The sequence below is a fragment of the Amphiura filiformis genome, chromosome 14 (assembly GCF_039555335.1).
Source record: "Amphiura filiformis chromosome 14, Afil_fr2py, whole genome shotgun sequence".
Classification (NCBI taxonomy): Eukaryota; Metazoa; Echinodermata; class Ophiuroidea; order Amphilepidida; family Amphiuridae; genus Amphiura; species Amphiura filiformis.
In genome coordinates, this window is record NC_092641.1 from 21446236 (window position 1) to 21465392 (window position 19157).

The following is a 19157-nucleotide window of genomic DNA, read 5'->3' on the forward strand; positions in this document are numbered from 1 at the left end:
ACTGTAACAGAAAGAATAGAAGAATGTTACGATTTGCCAAGTCCTGATGGACACACTGTAACAGAAAGAATAGAAGCGTGTTACGAGTTGCCAAGTCCCGATGGACACACTGTAACAGAAAGCATATAAGAGTGTTACGATTTGCCAAGTCCTGATGGACACACTGTAACAGAAAGAATAGAAGAATGTTACGAGTTGCCAAGTCCTGATGGACACACTGTAACAGAAAGAATAGAAGAATGTTACGATTTGCCAAGTCCTGATGGACACACTGTAACAGAAAGAATAGAAGAATGTTACGATTTGCCAAGTCCTGATGGACACACTGTAACAGAAAGAATAGAAGAATGTTACGAGTTGCCAAGTCCTGATGGACACACTGTAACAGAAAGAATAGAAGAATGTTACGAGTTGCCAAGTCCCGATGGACACACTGTAACAGAAATCATATAAGAATGTTACGATTTGTCAAGTCCTGATGGGCACACTGTAACAGAAAGCAGAGAAGAATGTTACGAGTTGCCAAGTCCCGATGGACACACTGTAACAGAAAGCATATAAGAGTGTTACGAGTTGCCAAGTCCCGATGGACACACTGTAACAGAAAGAATAGAAGAATGTTACGATTTGCCAAGTCCTGATGGACACACTGTAACAGAAAGAATAGAAGAATGTTACGATTTGCCAAGTCCTGATGGACACACTGTAACAGAAAGAATAGAAGAATGTTACGAGTTGCCAAGTCCTGATGGACACACTGTAACAGAAAGAATAGAAGAATGTTACGAGTTGCCAAGTCCCGATGGACACACTGTAACAGAAAGAAGAGAAGAATGTTACGAGTTGCCAAGTCCCGATGGACACACTGTAACAGAAAGAATAGAAGAATGTTACGAGTTGCCAAGTCCCGATGGACACACTGTAACAGAAAGAATAGAAGACGAGTTGCCAAGTCCTGATGGACACACTGTAACAGAAAGAATAGAAGAATGTTACGAGTTGCCAAGTCCTGATGGAAAGCACACTGTAACAGAAAGAATAGAAGAATGTTACGAGTTGCCAAGTCCCGATGGACACACTGTAACAGAAAGAATAGAAGCGTGTTACGAGTTGCCAAGTCCCGATGGACACACTGTAACAGAAAGAATAGAAGAATGTTACGAGTTGCCAAGTCCTGATGGACACACTGTAATAGAAATAATTGAATAATGTTACGAGTTGCCAAGTCCCGATGGACACACTGTAACAGAAAGAATAGAAGCGTGTTACGAGTTGCCAAGTCCTGATGGACACACTGTAACAGAAAGAATAGAAGAATGTTACGAGTTGCCAAGTCCTGATGGACACACTGTAACAGAAAGAATAGAAGAATGTTACGAGTTGCCAAGTCCCGATGGACACACTGTAACAGAAAGAATAGAAGCGTGTTACGAGTTGCCAAGTCCCGATGGACACACTGTAACAGAAAGAATAGAAGAATGTTACGAGTTGCCAAGTCCTGATGGACACACTGTAACAGAAAGAATAGAAGAATGTTACGATTTGCCAAGTCCTGATGGACACACTGTAACAGAAAGAATAGAAGAATGTTACGATTTGCCAAGTCCTGATGGACACACTGTAACAGAAAGAATAGAAGAATGTTACGATTTGCCAAGTCCTGATGGACACACTGTAACAGAAAGAATAGAAGCGTGTTACGAGTTGCCAAGTCCCGATGGACACACTGTAACAGAAAGCATATAAGAATGTTACGATTTGCCATGTCCTGATGGACACACTGTAACAGAAAGAATAGAAGAATGTTACGAGTTGCCAAGTCCCGATGGACACACTGTAACAGAAAGAATAGAAGAATGTTACGATTTGCCAAGTCCCGATGGACACACTGTAACAGAAAGAATAGAAGAATGTTACGATTTGCCAAGTCCTGATGGACACACTGTAACAGAAAGAATAGAAGAGTGTTACGAGTTGCCAAGTCCCGATGGACACACTGTAACAGAAAGAATAGAAGAATGTTACGAGTTGCCAAGTCCCGATGGACACACTGTAACAGAAAGAATAGATGAATGTTACGAGTTGCCAAGTCCCGATGGACACACTGTAACAGAAAGAATAGAAGAATGTTACGAGTTGCCAAGTCCCGATGGACACACTGTAACAGAAAGAATAGAAGAATGTTACGATTTGCCAAGTCCTGATGGACACACTGTAACAGAAAGAATAGAAGAATGTTACGAGTTGCCAAGTCCTGATGGACACACTGTAACAGAAAGAATAGAAGAATGTTACGAGTTGCCAAGTCCTGATGGACACACTGTAACAGAAAGAATAGAAGAATGTTACGAGTTGCCAAGTCCCGATGGACACACTGTAACAGAAAGAATAGAAGAATGTTACGAGTTGCCAAGTCCCGATGGACACACTGTAACAGAACGAATATAAGAATGTTACGAGTTGCCAAGTCCTGATGGACACACTGTAACAGAAAGAATAGAAGAATGTTACGAGTTGCCAAGTCCCGATGGACACACTGTAACAGAAAGAATAGAAGAATGTTACGAGTTGCCAAGTCCTGATGGACACACTGTAACAGAAAGAATAGAAGAATGTTACGAGTTGCCAAGTCCTGATGGACACACTGTAACAGAAAGAATAGAAGAATGTTACGAGTTGCCAAGTCCTGATGGACACACTGTAACAGAAAGAATAGAAGAATGTTACGAGTTGCCAAGTCCCGATGGACACACTGTAACAGAAAGCATATAAGAATGTTACGATTTGCCAAGTCCTGATGGACACACTGTAACAGAAAGAATAGAAGAATGTTACGAGTTGCCAAGTCCCGATGGACACACTGTAACAGAAAGAATAGAAGAATGTTACGATTTGCCAAGTCCTGATGGACACACTGTAACAGAAAGAATAGAAGAATGTTACGATTTGCCATGTCCTGATGGACACACTGTAACAGAAAGAATAGAAGCGTGTTACGAGTTGCCAAGTCCCGATGGACACACTGTAACAGAAAGAATAGAAGAATGTTACGAGTTGCCAAGTCCTGATGGACACACTGTAACAGAAAGAATAGAAATGTTACGAGTTGCCAAGTCCCGATGGACACACTGTAACAGAAAGAATAGAAGAATGTTACGAGTTGCCAAGTCCCGATGGACACACTGTAACAGAAAGAATAGAAGAATGTTACGATTTGCCAAGTCCTGATGGACACACTGTAACAGAAAGAATAGAAGAATGTTACGAGTTGCCAAGTCCTGATGGACACACTGTAACAGAAAGAATAGAAGAATGTTACGAGTTGCCAAGTCCTGATGGACACACTGTAACAGAAAGAATAGAAGAGTGTTACGATTTGCCAAGTCCTGATGGACACACTGTAACAGAAAGAATAGAAGAATGTTACGAGTTGCCAAGTCCTGATGGACACACTGTAACAGAAAGAATAGAAGAATGTTACGATTTGCCAAGTCCTGATGGACACACTGTAACAGAAAGAATAGAAGAATGTTACGATTTGCCAAGTCCTGATGGACACACTGTAACAGAAAGAATAGAAGCGTATTACGAGTTGCCAAGTCCCGATGGACACACTGTAACAGAAAGCATATAAGAGTGTTACGATTTGCCATGTCCTGATGGACACACTGTAACAGAAAGAATAGAAGAATGTTACGAGTTGCCAATTCCCGATGGACACACTGTAACAGAAAGAATAGAAGAATGTTACGATTTGCCAAGTCCCGATGGACACACTGTAACAGAAAGAATAGAAGAATGTTACGATTTGCCATGACCTGATGGACACACTGTAACAGAAAGAATAGAAGCGTGTTACGAGTTGCCAAGTCCAGATGGACACACTGTAACAGAAAGAATAGAAGAATGTTACGAGTTGCCAAGTCCCGATGGACACACTGTAACAGAAATCATATAAGAATGTTACGATTTGTCAAGTCCCGATGGGCACACTCTAACAGAAAGCAGAGAAGAATGTTACGAGTTGCCAAGTCCCGATGGACACACTGTAACAGAAAGCATATAAGAGTGTTACGAGTTGCCAAGTCCCGATGGACACACTGTAACAGAAAGAATAGATGAATGTTACGATTTGCCAAGTCCTGATGGACACACTGTAATAGAAAGAATAGAAGAATGTTACGATTTGCCAAGTCCTGATGGATACACTGTAACAGAAAGAATAGAAGAATGTTACGATTTGCCAAGTCCTGATGGACACACTGTAACAGAAAGAATAGAAGAATGTTACGAGTTGCCAAGTCCCGATGGACACACTGTAATAGAAATAATAGAAGAATGTTACGAGTTGCCAAGTCCTGATGGACACACTGTAACAGAAAGAATAGAAGCGTGTTACGAGTTGCCAAGTCCCGATGGACACACTGTAACAGAAAGAATAGAAGAATGTTACGAGTTGCCAAGTCCCGATGGACACACTGTAACAGAAAGCAGAGAAGAATGTTACGAGTTGCCAAGTCCTGATGGACACACTGTAACAGAAAGAATAGAAGAATGTTACGAGATGCCAAGTCCCGATGGACACACTGTAACAGAAAGAATAGAAGCGTGTTACGAGTTGCCAAGTCCTGATGGACACACTGTAACAGAAAGAATAGAAGAATGTTACGAGTTGCCAAGTCCTGATGGGCACACTGTAACAGAAAGAATAGAAGAATGTTACGAGTTGCCAAGTCCCGATGGACACACTGTAACAGAAAGAATAGAAGCGTGTTACGAGTTGCCAAGTCCCGATGGACACACTGTAACAGAAAGAATAGAAGAATGTTACGAGTTGCCAAGTCCCGATGGACACACTGTAATAGAAATAATTGAATAATGTTACGAGTTGCCAAGTCCCGATGGACACACTGTAACAGAAAGAATAGAAGCGTGTTACGAGTTGCCAAGTCCTGATGGACACACTGTAACAGAAAGAATAGAAGAATGTTACGAGTTGCCAAGTCCTGATGGGCACACTGTAACAGAAAGAATAGAAGAATCTTACGAGTTGCCAAGTCCCGATGGACACACTGTAACAGAAAGAATAGAAGCGTGTTACGAGTTGCCAAGTCCCGATGGACACACTGTAACAGAAAGAATAGAAGAATGTTACGAGTTGCCAAGTCCCGATGGACACACTGTAACAGAAAGAATAGAAGAATGTTACGATTTGCCAAGTCCTGATGGACACACTGTAACAGAAAGAATAGAAGAATGTTACGATTTGCCAAGTCCTGATGGACACACTGTAACAGAAAGAATAGAAGAATGTTACGATTTGCCATGTCCTGATGGACACACTGTAACAGAAAGAATAGAAGCGTGTTACGAGTTGCCAAGTCCCGATGGACACACTGTAACAGAAAGCATATAAGAGTGTTACGATTTACCATGTCCTGATGGACACACTGTAACAGAAAGAATAGAAGAATGTTACGAGTTGCCAATTCCCGATGGACACACTGTAACAGAAAGAATAGAAGAATGTTACGATTTGCCAAGTCCCGATGGACACACTGTAACAGAAAGAATAGAAGAATGTTACGATTTGCCATGTCCTGATGGACACACTGTAACAGAAAGAATAGAAGCGTGTTACGAGTTGCCAAGTCCTGATGGACACACTGTAACAGAAAGAATAGAAGAATGTTACGAGTTGCCAAGTCCCGATGGACACACTGTAACAGAAAGAATAGATGAATGTTACGAGTTGCCAAGTCCCGATGGACACACTGTAACAGAAAGAATAGAAGAATGTTACGAGTTGCCAATTCCCGATGGACACACTGTAACAGAAAGAATAGAAGAATGTTACGATTTGCCAAGTCCCGATGGACACACTGTAACAGAAAGAATAGAAGAATGTTACGAGTTGTCAAGTCCTGATGGACACACTGTAACAGAAAGAATAGAAGAATGTTACGAGTTGACAAGTCCTGATGGACACACTGTAACAGAAAGCATATAAGAGTGTTACGATTTGCCAAGTCCCGATGGACACACTGTAACAGAAAGAATAGAAGAATGTTACGAGTTGCCAAGTCCTGATGGACACACTGTAACAGAAAGCATATAAGAGTGTTACGATTTGCCAAGTCCCGATAAACACACTGTAACAGAAAGAATAGAAGAATGTTATGAGTTGCCAAGTCCCGATGGACACACTGTAACAGAAAGAATAGAAGAATGTTACGAGTTGCCAATTCCCGATGGACACACTGTAACAGAAAGAATAGAAGAATGTTACGATTTGCCAAGTCCCGATGGACACACTGTAACAGAAAGAATAGAAGAATGTTACGATTTGCCATGTCCTGATGGACACACTGTAATAGAAAGAATAGAAGAATGTTACGAGTTGCCAAGTCCCGATGGATACACTGTAACAGAAAGCATATAAGAGTGTTACGATTTGCCAAGTCCTGATTGACACACTGTAACAGAAAGAATAGAAGAATGTTACGATTTGCCAAGTCCCGATGGACACACTGTAACAGAAAGAATAGAAGAATGTTATGAGTTGCCAAGTCCTGATTGACACACTGTAACAGAAAGAATAGAAGAATGTTACGAGTTGCCAAGTCCTGATGGATACACTGTAACAGAAAGAATAGAAGAATGTTACGAGTTGCCAAGTCCCGATGGACACACTGTAACAGAAAGCATATAAGAGTGTTACGATTTGCCAAGTCCCGATGGACACACTGTAATAGAAATAATTGAATAATGTTACGAGTTGCCAAGTCCCGATGGACACACTGTAACAGAAATAATAGAATAATGTTACTAGTTGCCAAGTCCAGACGGACACACTGTAACAGAAAAGATTTTTAATTAAGTTAAAACTTCTATGATACCATTGTGAATACTGAATACTGTCGAATAGCAGATCCATGTCATTTTGTATAATACTAACTACAGAGAGCAACGGTCATCGGACTACTTTACCGTGCAAAGCAGTTTTTGCTTTGGTCGCTACGTGCAAATCGCATTATACATTGATCATGGACTGTGATAATTCTAGCTAACCCTATAAAATCCGATGACCTTTCCAACATCGTGCATACCATCCACAACATCTCCTAGAAGAATGTGGCGAGTTGCAAAGTATCGATGGACAGCAGGATAGAAATCATTTCATAGATATAATATTCTGTGAATTCTGCACAATATTTTAATAAATATATTCTAGTATAATCATTATACTCACCTTTTCAGATGCCAAGTAAGCCATAGCACGGGCTATCTGTATCGCAAAAGTCATAAGCTCTTTGGGCATCAGAAACTGATAATTGCTATGAGACGATTGCTGCCCTCCGTACATAGCAGGTTTAGCATCTTCTCGAATCTTTTGGAGATGGGATTGCAGATTCCTTCGCTTGCGAACTCCATGATGATGTAATACGGCTCTGTAAAATATGTTAGCATTTTCAATTATTATCAGTTCATTCTAGTATATGAAGAGGATAATCTATTTTGCACAAAGGAACGCGGTATGTAATCTATAATTCTCCATGTTTATTAGAACCTCTTTGAATTCATAATTATTGACTTTCCTTTATATCTTTGAAGTATTGTGACTATCCATTCCTATCTTAGTTCTCAATAATGTTATGGTTACCCAGTCGTAATAGAATTCAATTTATTACTTATGACAAGATCTGTGCATTAAGGTATGTATAGTGATGTGCGCCCGTAAGGTGCAAGCATTGAATATACGCATGCGCACAGTTAATAAATGGCTGACATCGTGACTCCATCCATACTTATTACCTCAATCTTTGACTCTAATGTTCCCTAGAACATATCGTTACAACTTAGCTGAAAATAGTACGTACTAGTATTTGAGCGGGAAAAAATGTTCTGGCCGAGATTTTGCTCTCAGACTAACAATGTATTAGCAAATGCCTAGCAAATGATGTTTTCTATTCCATTTTAGCAAAGCGCTTGCACACATAATAACTAAAGGGTCACACTCTCATGTCAGCAGACACCAGTTTATAACAAAAGTTTTCACTATGTGTGACTTCAAGCCATCTTTAACAGGTTGGGGTATTTTCCATGTATTGTGTCAAAATGTAGCTGAAAAGAACAAAAATTGTTCATTTTGGCAAACATTTTGGGTCATATTTCCCTACCCCCCTCCCCATTGATGTACATGACTACATGTAGGCCTTCAGAGAACTAATTTTATGTTTATTTTCTTACACCAGCATAAATAATAATTAACACCCCAAGTTGGTTTCAAATCTGTCCTGTCTACACATTCTAGTCGCCTCCTAAATCGGGTTCCCCCGGTTAAATTAGACCAAAGATAATGCAAGGTAATTACCTTTTTCGATACATGTTCCAAGCATTCCAATAATGTTTGGATGAGGCTTCAAGCTCTTGTACACCTCAGCTTCCTTCAGAAAGTTGGTTTTATCATCTTCTGTAGACGTGCCCTTTAACATTTTCACTGCTACCACAGTTTCAACTCCCTTTTTCACGATGTCTTTTGCTTTTGCACGATATACAACAGCAAAAGCGCCACTTCCCAGCTGTTCACGAAAAGCCAAATTGTTTCTGTTGAAAGCGCCTTTCTTTTCATATTTGTTACGCGGATTAGGCTGATACTCGAACTGTTGAAAAACGAATTAAGAGTAGATTAAACATGTTTATTGTTTATTGTTTGTTGACACGATGGTGTACACAAAACATAAACATCTGTAAATGTACAGTTACGTAATACGCTTATATTATTGAATGCGACACATCTTAATGGCATAATCACAACTTCAATTACTGAACAATTCTGGTTTTAGAATCCACCAGTTTATTGATCGCGAAAACCCGCGTAAAAAAATGAGCAGGACTTTATGTTTATTTCTCTATAGTCCATTTACCTTCCTCGAGTCAATAAAGTAAAATTTTTTGTTTTTGAGAAAAAAAAAAAAGGGTCATGGCGTAAATATGATATGCAGTAGAATCAGAAATATCTTGGCTAACAGACCAATTTGACTTTTAGTTTCTTTTCGGAATTCTGACTCAAACGCAATACCCAACTAGATATATTGCAGCCTACGAGGGCTACGAAGTCCAGCCGTGACCTTGAAGTGACCTTTGATGACCTTGAAAAAAATTTGGAACACGATTGCATTTTCGTGAAAGATGTAGGCATTAAGTTTAATAACAATCTAGCTAATTAAAATAATTTGACCTTTGTTGACCTCTAATGACCTTGAAATGACCTCAGTTTTGTTTTAAATCATATCAATATTTATATATTCTAATTTAAATTTGAATTGGGCAAATTTTGGAATTTTACCCCTTTTGATCCTTTGTTGACCTCTGGATCCTTTGTTGACCTTGAAATGACCTCCATCATATTTTGAATCATATCGTAATCACATATATTAATTTTCATTAGAATTGGACAAATTTTGGAATGTTACCCCTTTTGTTTATTCTATCTTCATCTTGAGTTTATAAGATCCAACTTTTTTGTTTTAATTGTACACAAAACCCACCAGTCTGCTTAGTTCAAGTTCGTCTTGTCTTTCCCTCTTCTGTTTGCGTCTTTTCTTACGACAGCAGACACACACTACAATTAAAGCGACGACAAATAGAACAGTAGCCGCTGCTACTGAAGATGCAGTTATGATTGGGGTATTCATATCTTCTGGATCTGAGCAATTATATTGAGCAATATCAAAGACCAGTAGACCCTAGATACAAAACGGTAGATTTTTTATCTATAGGGTCTTTGATATTGCCCAATGCATATTGATGATTTAGTTGATGCATGGTCATACATGCACATTTATTTTAACCTAATTACCGCTCTCCCTTATAAGCGCCTCTATGGAATTTTTCAAGTAACTGCTGTCAAAGCGCTCCGTTTTCAATGCACCTATACGACTCAATTCTAATAAAATCCTCATCTTTTGTTGGATTATGATAATTTTGAATTACATTGTATATTTAATGATTATGTGTGTAAATGTCAAATGTATGCCCAAATGTAAATGACTTGAGCGCCCGAGCGCTAATTTAGGTCTAGTGCGATACATCTGCACCTTTACATACAATCAGGGAATAAATAAAGATTGGGAAGCGTCACTCGAGGATAAATGTAATAAAACTATGGATGCCGCCATTACCCTGCCATCGCGTAGGCCTGGAACACTACCGCGATTTCTACCGGCTGCATCGCGCCCGTGCTCCGCGTTCAAGAAATAAAATTACCTGAGAAAATCACGACTTGCTGCAACCAAGGTTAGACCTTTTCAAGCTTGCAACAGCGTATTTTTTCAAATGTTGAATAGCTGTTTTAATACTTTTAATAATATTTTAGCGCATCCATTAACTTAATTGATTAAATACACCAAATCTACCAACAATCCCACTCTCCAGACCAAGATGTATACAAGAAAAATACTGTTTCAATCACATAAATTAACCTTAATTTCGCGCCTACACGTAAGACTTGGCAATAGTCTATTCAGATATCGTTGTCAAGCTCGAGGTGATTGACCCTTGATGATTGACAGTCGGGAACGCGTGATTCCCAGCAACTTCTGTATAGCATACCGTAGCGTGCAAATTTGGAGAATCGGCGAATCACTGTCAACCCCTTGATACAATATACACATATACAAAAACATCCCTCACCCCCAAACCACCACCTCCAACACCTACACCCACACACCCCCACACACACCCCTACCCACATCACACCCACCCACACGCACCCCACACATGCAAATACTATTAGTTATCCCCTGTTTGTTCATGCAATACGAAAAATATCACTGGTTTTGAGGTCGTATCACACGAGGCCGCATATGATGCATATGAACAGACAGGGGGTAACGAATTTATCATTCAGTAGACATGAATTTAACATAAATAAATAAAAAATAAATAAAAAAGACAATAAATAATTAAATAATTAATTAATTAATTAATTAATTAATTAATTAATTAAATAAATAAATAAATAAATAACATTAAATAATACCATAATCATAAATGATCAAGATATAATAAACTCTTCCATGCATGCTTTAAAGTTTTCTGTCATGCAACTACCGCCAGGCCAGATGATGGTGGATGCGATATCGCTGTTTTTGACGTCGCCATTGGATTAACACATACTCATGAAATCTTCCCAAACAATCCTAAATTTCTTATGTGGTGTCAAAGCAAAATTATCATAAAAACCGTTGGGGTTCTGCAAAGTACCCCACTGCAAGTATGTTAATTGTCCATTTATAATCGCTAACTTGTATTGTGAATGGGGCTGTCAGCCCTGTATCTTCGCCAGCCTCGTACGTCCGTGTTGCGTGTCCTATGCCGCCTGCGCCAGGCCATGTAATACAGCGCGCCATTGCCAACGCGAAGTAGCGCGTAATTGCCGTCTCTACTGCATACGCGATTAGCACAGTGTACAATACAACGCGAGTATGCAGGCCCGTTAATTGCCGGTACTGATTAAGAGCTGAATAATACGGCTATATATTGTACGGTAATTTATGAACGCTGAACAATACGAAATTGTTATTATTTGGCTATTAACCAATGAAATGTCGTTATTCATGTCTACTGAATGATAAACTCATATATTATTTGTATGCAATTTTTGTGTTTATTTTGTAAATTGTAGTTCTGCGCCCAGACAAACAAGAACCTAGACCTATAACTTTGGTTTGCGTAGTGAAGTCAACACTGCTTAGCAACGATTTTGACAAGGACGCAACCCGGACGCAAACAAACAGACATGTTCGCGTCTGCAGAACATGTTGCGTTTGACGCGGGCGATAACGGCGCAGCAATCACGCAAACGATCGCGTTTTTCGTTCCAGACATGAACGCTTATTTCTCCGCGTCCGACCACCCGACCAAAATCACCTTGGATACGTGGCTTCACCTACTGCCATGGTTAGGGATGGACAGTTACAGGTCTAGGTGGTATGTCTATGGTTCTGCGCACCTATTTGGTGACAATGCTCTTTTTTCGGCTTTAAGCGCTTTATAGTCAGCTCTTGTGATGGACCTCAAGGAGGAGGCAGCCCCTGGTAGCACTCAGTGTGAACGTCCTGGTACACAACCAGGATCATCTTCAGTTGGTAGGGGTGACTAACAGACGATCAGCATTGCCAGTTGCGAACGAGTTAGGGTGGCTAGGAGAGGATTGACTCAATTGCCTGGCTTACAATGGGCAAACTGTTGGAAAGATGGAAATCTGTAACAGCACCGTTACAAAGGCTGCCACTCCTAACTCTACCCGAGTATTCCACATACATCTCTACCCTTTGGCCTGCACCGAGAACAGAATGATAAACCAACCCCACATCAAATTTCATGCGCGTATTTTTTGGGGCTTACCCGGGGTAAAAGCAGGGCAGTGGCGTACCGTGGCCGCCCCTTCCCCGGGGGCTGAAGAAAAGACAATTTTGCCGCCTCTTCCTCAACAGCCCGAAAAGGTTGCCCCATTTTTAACGGTCGTTTGAAAAAGTGAAGAAAAAAAAGGATTTATAGGCGCTACCGCCCCAAAAGCAACAATTTTTTGATGTATAGTACAATTTTTTCAAATGTTTCGCCCTTTTATCTTTACAAATTCTTTTGCCGCCCATTCTTCTTCCGCCACCCCTCTTTTTGCCGCCCCTTCTTCTTCTCGCCGCCCCTTCGATTTTGCTGGCGCCCCCCCAAAGCGCCCCAAATACGCGCATGCAGGGGGCGGCCAAAACGAAGGGGCGGCAGAAGAAGAAGGGCGGCAAAATTAATTAGTAAAGAAAGAAGGGCGGAAAAAGTGGTACTATACATCAAAATGTGTTGCTTTTAGGGCGCCAGCGTTTTTTTTTTTTTTTTTTTTTTGCTCTTCACTTTTTCAAACCACCGTAAAAAATTGGGTCAACCTTTTCGGGCTGTTGATGAAGGGGCGGCAAAATTGATTGTTCTTCAGCCCCCGGGGTAGGAGCGGCCACGGTACGCTACTAAATTTGAAGGCTTTCCTTTTGATGGTTTTCCTACAAAGATGGAACTATTTTGTGGTCTTTGGGTGGTTAATCACATAGATCGCATTAACTCTGGTTAGTAAAAAAGGTAATTACTAATACTTAAAGGAGGATTTCGGATCCTGGCATCTTCTTTTTACGACATTTTTCAGCAGATATCCACGAACAAAGCTTATTCCTAAAACTTCAGTGATTTCGATTTTGCGTTTGCGAGTTATGCATGATTAAAAAAAACATAAACATTATGTAGCTAGGGGATTCCAGTGGTATAAAAATCACAACTTTTTTTTAGAAAAGTGGGAGGATGAGGCTGTGGATCACGAAATGCCCTTTTAATAAAACTTACCATTTAAATGTGAAAGTGTTTCATGCATTACAGAAGTAACAATCCCTTCTCCCTGTAAATTTTCAGCAGTTAGATAAATCTCATAAACAGTGTCTGGTTCTAGGAGTTGTATAGTGATTCCGTGATTGGTATTGTTATTGTCTCTGACATCTTGAGTTACATTTGTAAACACTTGGGTTGAAGATCCACTTGACTGTTGTTCTATTGCTCTGTAATCAATCTGATGAAGAAACAATGGCAAATGAATGAAGGGATAAGTCTATCACTATAAATTTTTATGAGCAAAGTATGGATGGCTGTCCCAAATAGGTTGTCCTTATTAGGATATGGTAGTGAACACCACACATAGTGCAGCTATTGACCACGTTTAGTTACAACTGGATTTGAGTGTTCATTTAAGACCACATTTCTATTCATTACCAGCATATTTTATACATTACCATCAAATGGCATTTGAATTGAACACCGCCATTTCATGTGCAGCAATGGCCCAAGTTTGATATAAAATTGGATGCTTTATACCCAATACTACACTTCCTTCCCTTGAATCCCTTCTCATGCAACATGAACAATCTTGAAAAATTTGCTCAAAACACTGACTGTCATGTCATCTTTTTTCTACTCATACTGCAGTTACTGACCTTTTTCCTATACACAATACACAGTGCTCTTACAATTGACGCGTAACCTCTACAAATAGCGTATGTTAGAAGTATGGGTAATTTCACACACTTGGATTCATCCAAACATAATTATGGTTGCTGTGGGATTTGAACTGTTCAATTGAGATAATATTTTTCATTTTCATCCTATTTGACAAGTTGATCTCGAAATGACCTTTGACCTATGTGTGTCAACTTGAACACCACCATCACATATAAGCTCCCATCGTGCAGCTATTGGATTTGAGCTTTTCAACTTAATAGTATTTTAGAAGTTGCCTCAAATGACCTTTGACCTATGTCTTTGAATACCACCAATTTATGAAGGTCCCGTAGTGATGATATGCGTAAGTTTGGTTGCAATAGGATTTGAACTATTCATATGACGCCAAATCTTCTCTAAAAGTCTTTCATATTGTTGACGGATACACATCTCATGCTGCCGTGGGTCTCTCCTTTACGAGCTTGGTTGATAAACTTTCAAACCCGTTGGATAAGTTTTCTTAACATTTATTTTTACAAATTACATGTACATGGACACTTTTGTTGGTCGACACTGTGATTTTATTGAAGCCATCCGTTTACTATTATGCTCAATATATCTTACCATGTTTCTTTGATGTTTTATGTATCACTTATTTTGGCCCCTACTTCAATTTTGGCAACAATAGCCTAAATATAAATCATCAAAAGCTAGGTTTCCATGTTATAGTCTATGGAAGTTTAGCATAGTTGTTCCAATTATCGAATAATAACGGCTTGTTATTGCTAATAAACACAGCCAAATTAAAAAGTCTCCAGTAGATTCTCCATTTAATCAGAGTCTGATGAGTTTATGGCAAAATAATTTATATAATAATTTTTTATACACTTTCCTTCGAAGGTTGATACCAAATTTGATATCAAAAGTTTAATTATCGTTGGCATAGGAGCCGTTTTTGGAAATTCGTGCTATTTTAAAAATGACAAATTACGAATTGACCACGCAAAAGTCAATGCATGGTATCAGTTTAGTATGTGGCCTGAAGCATCCCGTACAGGAATCATTGTACACTTGCCTGCGCACAATTGAAAGAGCGGGGTATTTGATTTGCATTTTGACATGCATGGATAAACCTTTAACCTGCCGGCCTACGTGATACAATTCCCTATGTCATTTTTAAAATTGCACGAATTTCCAAACAACGGTTCCTATGCTAACGATGATTGAACTTTTGATATCAAATTTGGTATCAACCTTCGAAGGAAAGTGTATAGAAAATTATTATATGAATTATTTTGCCATAAACTCATTTATTAAATGAGATGCAACTAATGGAGACTTTTTAATTTGGCTGTGTTTATAGAGCACAATAAGCATATTCCATGTATTTTTGTTTTATTTTTACTTACATGATAGAATGTAACGGCTCCATTGGGTTTCAAAGGCTCAGTCCATTCCACAATAATACTTGTTTTATCTATATCAACTACTCTGATATTTCTAGTGGGACCAGGAACTGAAATCAGTCAGAAGACACTCAACTATTGCATGTTCAACGATAATTTGACATAATGTTTTAAAGCACCAATATGCAACTTTTTAATATTCAGTATGACATAATAATATTTACACATTATTCAATCTTCAATATTCAATCCCTAATTGGAATCCGCCATATTTGGTGTGTTTGTAGCCTTACGAAAACAAAGCAATTAATAAAATACATCAGGCACAAAAAGAAACTCGTCAGTTATAGTCATATTTGCTGTTCAACAACCTGATAAGTTTGGATTATTCTGATATATACATTTTGTTAAATGGACTTTGCTTTCTCATTTGACATCCTGTTCGTGAAAATCAAGCAAGAATTGACCAAGATATGCGCCTCCAAACCCGTAAACCCTAAAATCAAAACTTGCAATTTTAGCAATTCAATTGTGCCTGTTACATTGTGTGCTTTATTGATTGGCCCGTGGTGCTTCTATGCATAACAACGATGCCTTCCTATTGAAAATCGTTGAAATTGCATATATTTCATTCTCCAGCCTTCCCCGCCAGTTGTCACGAGATATGCTTCAACTGTGGGTCTTAGGAAACCCGCTAAAGGGGGGTAAACTTAAAATTAAAATGATTGCTGTACAATTATTGTTGGACTATTATAGGGTAACGGTGTTGTATTTTGTGCAGTGTAAGCCAGTCGTGGATTGGTCGCAACACACGCTCTTCTTCTTGCATATATCGGGAGATTGTAGCCTAATGGCTAGCGTATTTACCTTTGGTGCATGGGGTCCCGGGTTCAATTCCCGGTGTTGGAGATTTGCTGGGGTATTGACTTGCTAGGGTATTGTATTGAAGACCTGCGATGCAGAAGTGCCTGAGTCACATTTTGGCGACCTTGAGTTATTAGCAATTTAATGTTGCTAAGAGTCGTTTAGGGAGGATATATTTGGTATAATCACAAATCCGAGCTGCAGAAGTCCTTCAGTGTTGTATTCTGTAAACCTAAGTGCCTGATTCATTTCTATTTAAAAACACATTTGTAATGAATTTTAATGTACAATTTATTTTTAATATATATTGAAACTGAATCTAAATTATCTTTAAATGCCAACAGTGAACTTAGGCACTTATGCAGCTCAGGTCTTTATTCGATCCTTTGACTTCAATGAAATTATCTCACCTAAAGATGTCAATGTGATTTGTATAGCATGTTCCAGATATTCACCATACCCAGTATTGATACATTGGCAAATGATTTGAGCTCCATCGACGTCAAAATCTCCGCCCAAAGATAGACTTACATCTTTCCGAAGGTACCATAGCTCCTCCTCATCTGAATATAAGTCTGTCTCCATAAAATTCTATTCAAAATAACAAGAACAAAATTCTTGTTAATGTAATTGAACTTAACTGTCTAGCCAGAGAGGAGACAGCTGAATAAAAAAAAAAATAAGCAACTCCGTGTTTTGGCCAGGTTGAATTTGGCCTGAAAAGTAATGCCCCAAAACTACCCTGTAACTACCTTTCCATTTGAAATACTCGGGGTTGTATGATCTCTATGTACCCCGCTTAGAAAGGGCATAATAAATATTAATCGCAGGTATTTATTTATTCATCAAGTAGAGGATAGGAACAAAGGAGGTAATCCATATAAAAATGAAACATTGAGCATGTGCGCTGGTCATTTATTAGACCCTCCCTCGGGTCCAAAGATAATAACTGGTAATGTAGATTATATAACATTAAACATCAACTCAATGGTCGGTGTGTGGAGCGGTTACTGAATTTTAGCATTCAATATAGGTGTAATCAGTGTGGTGGCATCGATTTGTGGAGAAAACGGAAATGGTTGTTGGCGCTGTGTATTTATAAGTGGACGGAAGAAGGGGGGGTATGGGGTTAAAGCACTTTGGCATATTTGTATAGGCTATGATGTAATTTGGTATAGTTCCATTATCCAGAGACCGGACCGTGGGGCATTTTATTTATTTATTTATTTATTTATTTATTTATTTATTTATTTATTTATTTATTTATTTATTTATTTAGTTATTTTAGTTAGTTAGTTAGTTAGTTAGTTAGTTAGTTTAGTTAGTTGAGTTAGTTTGAGTTAGTTAGTTAGTTAGTTAGTTAGTTGGTTAGTTAGTTAGATTAGTTGGTTAGTTAGTTGTTAGTTAAGTTAGTTAGTTGTTAGTTAGTTAGTTAGTTGGTTGGTTAGTTAGTTAGTTAGTTAGTTAGTTAGTTAGTTAGTTAGTTAGTTAGTTAGTTAGTTAGTTAGTAAGTTAGTTAGTTAGTTAGTTAGTTAGTTAGTTAGTTAGTTGGTTGTTAGTTAGTTGGTTAGTTAGTTAGTTAGTTAGTTAGTTGGTTAGTTAGTTAGTTAGTTAGTTAGTTAGTTAGTTAGTTAGTTAGTTAGTTAGTTAGTTAGTTAGTTAGTTAGTTAGTTGGTTTTTTCAACATTTTCTCTTTGATTTTTTATACAATTGTAGATAATTATTCAGGATTCTTGTCTGTTGACTCCAAAGAAAATTTATACGTAAAAACCTGTCATCCAAAGTAGATGTTACTTACCACAGAAACACCATTCACTGCTGTTAAACGTATTGGTATAACTGCCTTTGGCTGAAGGATGTACACGTCTATAGTAGGCTTATCACGTGCACTTGTATTGATGCATGACACTCTACGCTCCTTTCCATCTTGACGAAAAAGGATCGTGTCTCCATCATCATAACCGGATTGAGCCAACATCCCATCAGCAGTTACATCAAGGAGTTGTAGAGTTTGACGGCATGGAACTGCAGTAATAAAATAATGGCGTTAGTGCTGTAATTAATAATAGATATGATTCAGGTTGGTTTTATAAAACCCGTTTCTTTTATCATGAGCTGGGATTTTACACATGCCCGCACGCAAATAGTGTGTACTATTGCTGTCGGGCGTGAAACTTTCTAAAACAAAGTACACGCCCCACTGGCGTGTTGCATTTTGAAGCTCATAGGTAAAACAAGACTGGTTGAAGGAATACCCGGCAATCACAACATTATGCTTTATATGTTAGAAAAATAATTATCAAGCACGAATCATGTGGGTTTTTTTTTTTAACAAACTCATATTATCCTTAAAAACAAATAAAAACAGCCGCCTCTCACCACGCGATATTCAAATCTCCCGGGCAACCGAAGTTTCCTGTGGTAATGACGACCCAGTTACACAATAAAGGCTGACGACAATTGAGCACAAAAATAATCATGACGTCATTGCCCTATACAATTTCGGCGCGGGAATTTTGAATATCGCGTGTTGAGAGCCGGCTGATTTTATTTGTTTTATGGTCAATATGAGTTTGTTTTAAACAAAACTATGTGATTCGTGATTGATAATTGTTTTTCTAACATCATAATGTTGTGATTGAGGGTTCCTTTAAACAAACAAACTTAATTTTCAGATTATTTATGTAGCATGCAATTTGCAACCTGAACCTCATTTACGGCAATTGATAATGGTGACTTCCCTTGCTTGCTGAATAAAGGTGGTGCGCACTCAGAAAGTTTAAATGGCCCCTTGGAACCAGATGTTGTAAACTAACTGTACACAAAGAAAGAGCGTGAGTAAGGGTGAGTTCATTG

General features: G+C 38.7%; 1 protein-coding gene across 1 annotated transcript in view; it reads right to left on the bottom strand.

Moving 5' to 3' along the window:
- Positions 1-19157, bottom strand: part of LOC140169824 (uncharacterized) — a 37961-nt gene that overhangs the window by 13450 nt on the left and 5354 nt on the right. The window contains exons 4-10 of the mRNA XM_072193126.1: positions 18100-18326; positions 16712-16892; positions 15441-15547; positions 13387-13606; positions 9552-9703; positions 8375-8663; positions 7253-7451 (exon numbers count right to left, since the gene is read on the bottom strand). Of these exons, the coding sequence (XP_072049227.1) occupies positions 7321-7451; positions 8375-8663; positions 9552-9703; positions 13387-13606; positions 15441-15547; positions 16712-16892; positions 18100-18326 (1307 nt within the window). The 3' untranslated portion in view covers positions 7253-7320. The remainder of the gene's footprint in view (positions 1-7252; positions 7452-8374; positions 8664-9551; positions 9704-13386; positions 13607-15440; positions 15548-16711; positions 16893-18099; positions 18327-19157) is intronic.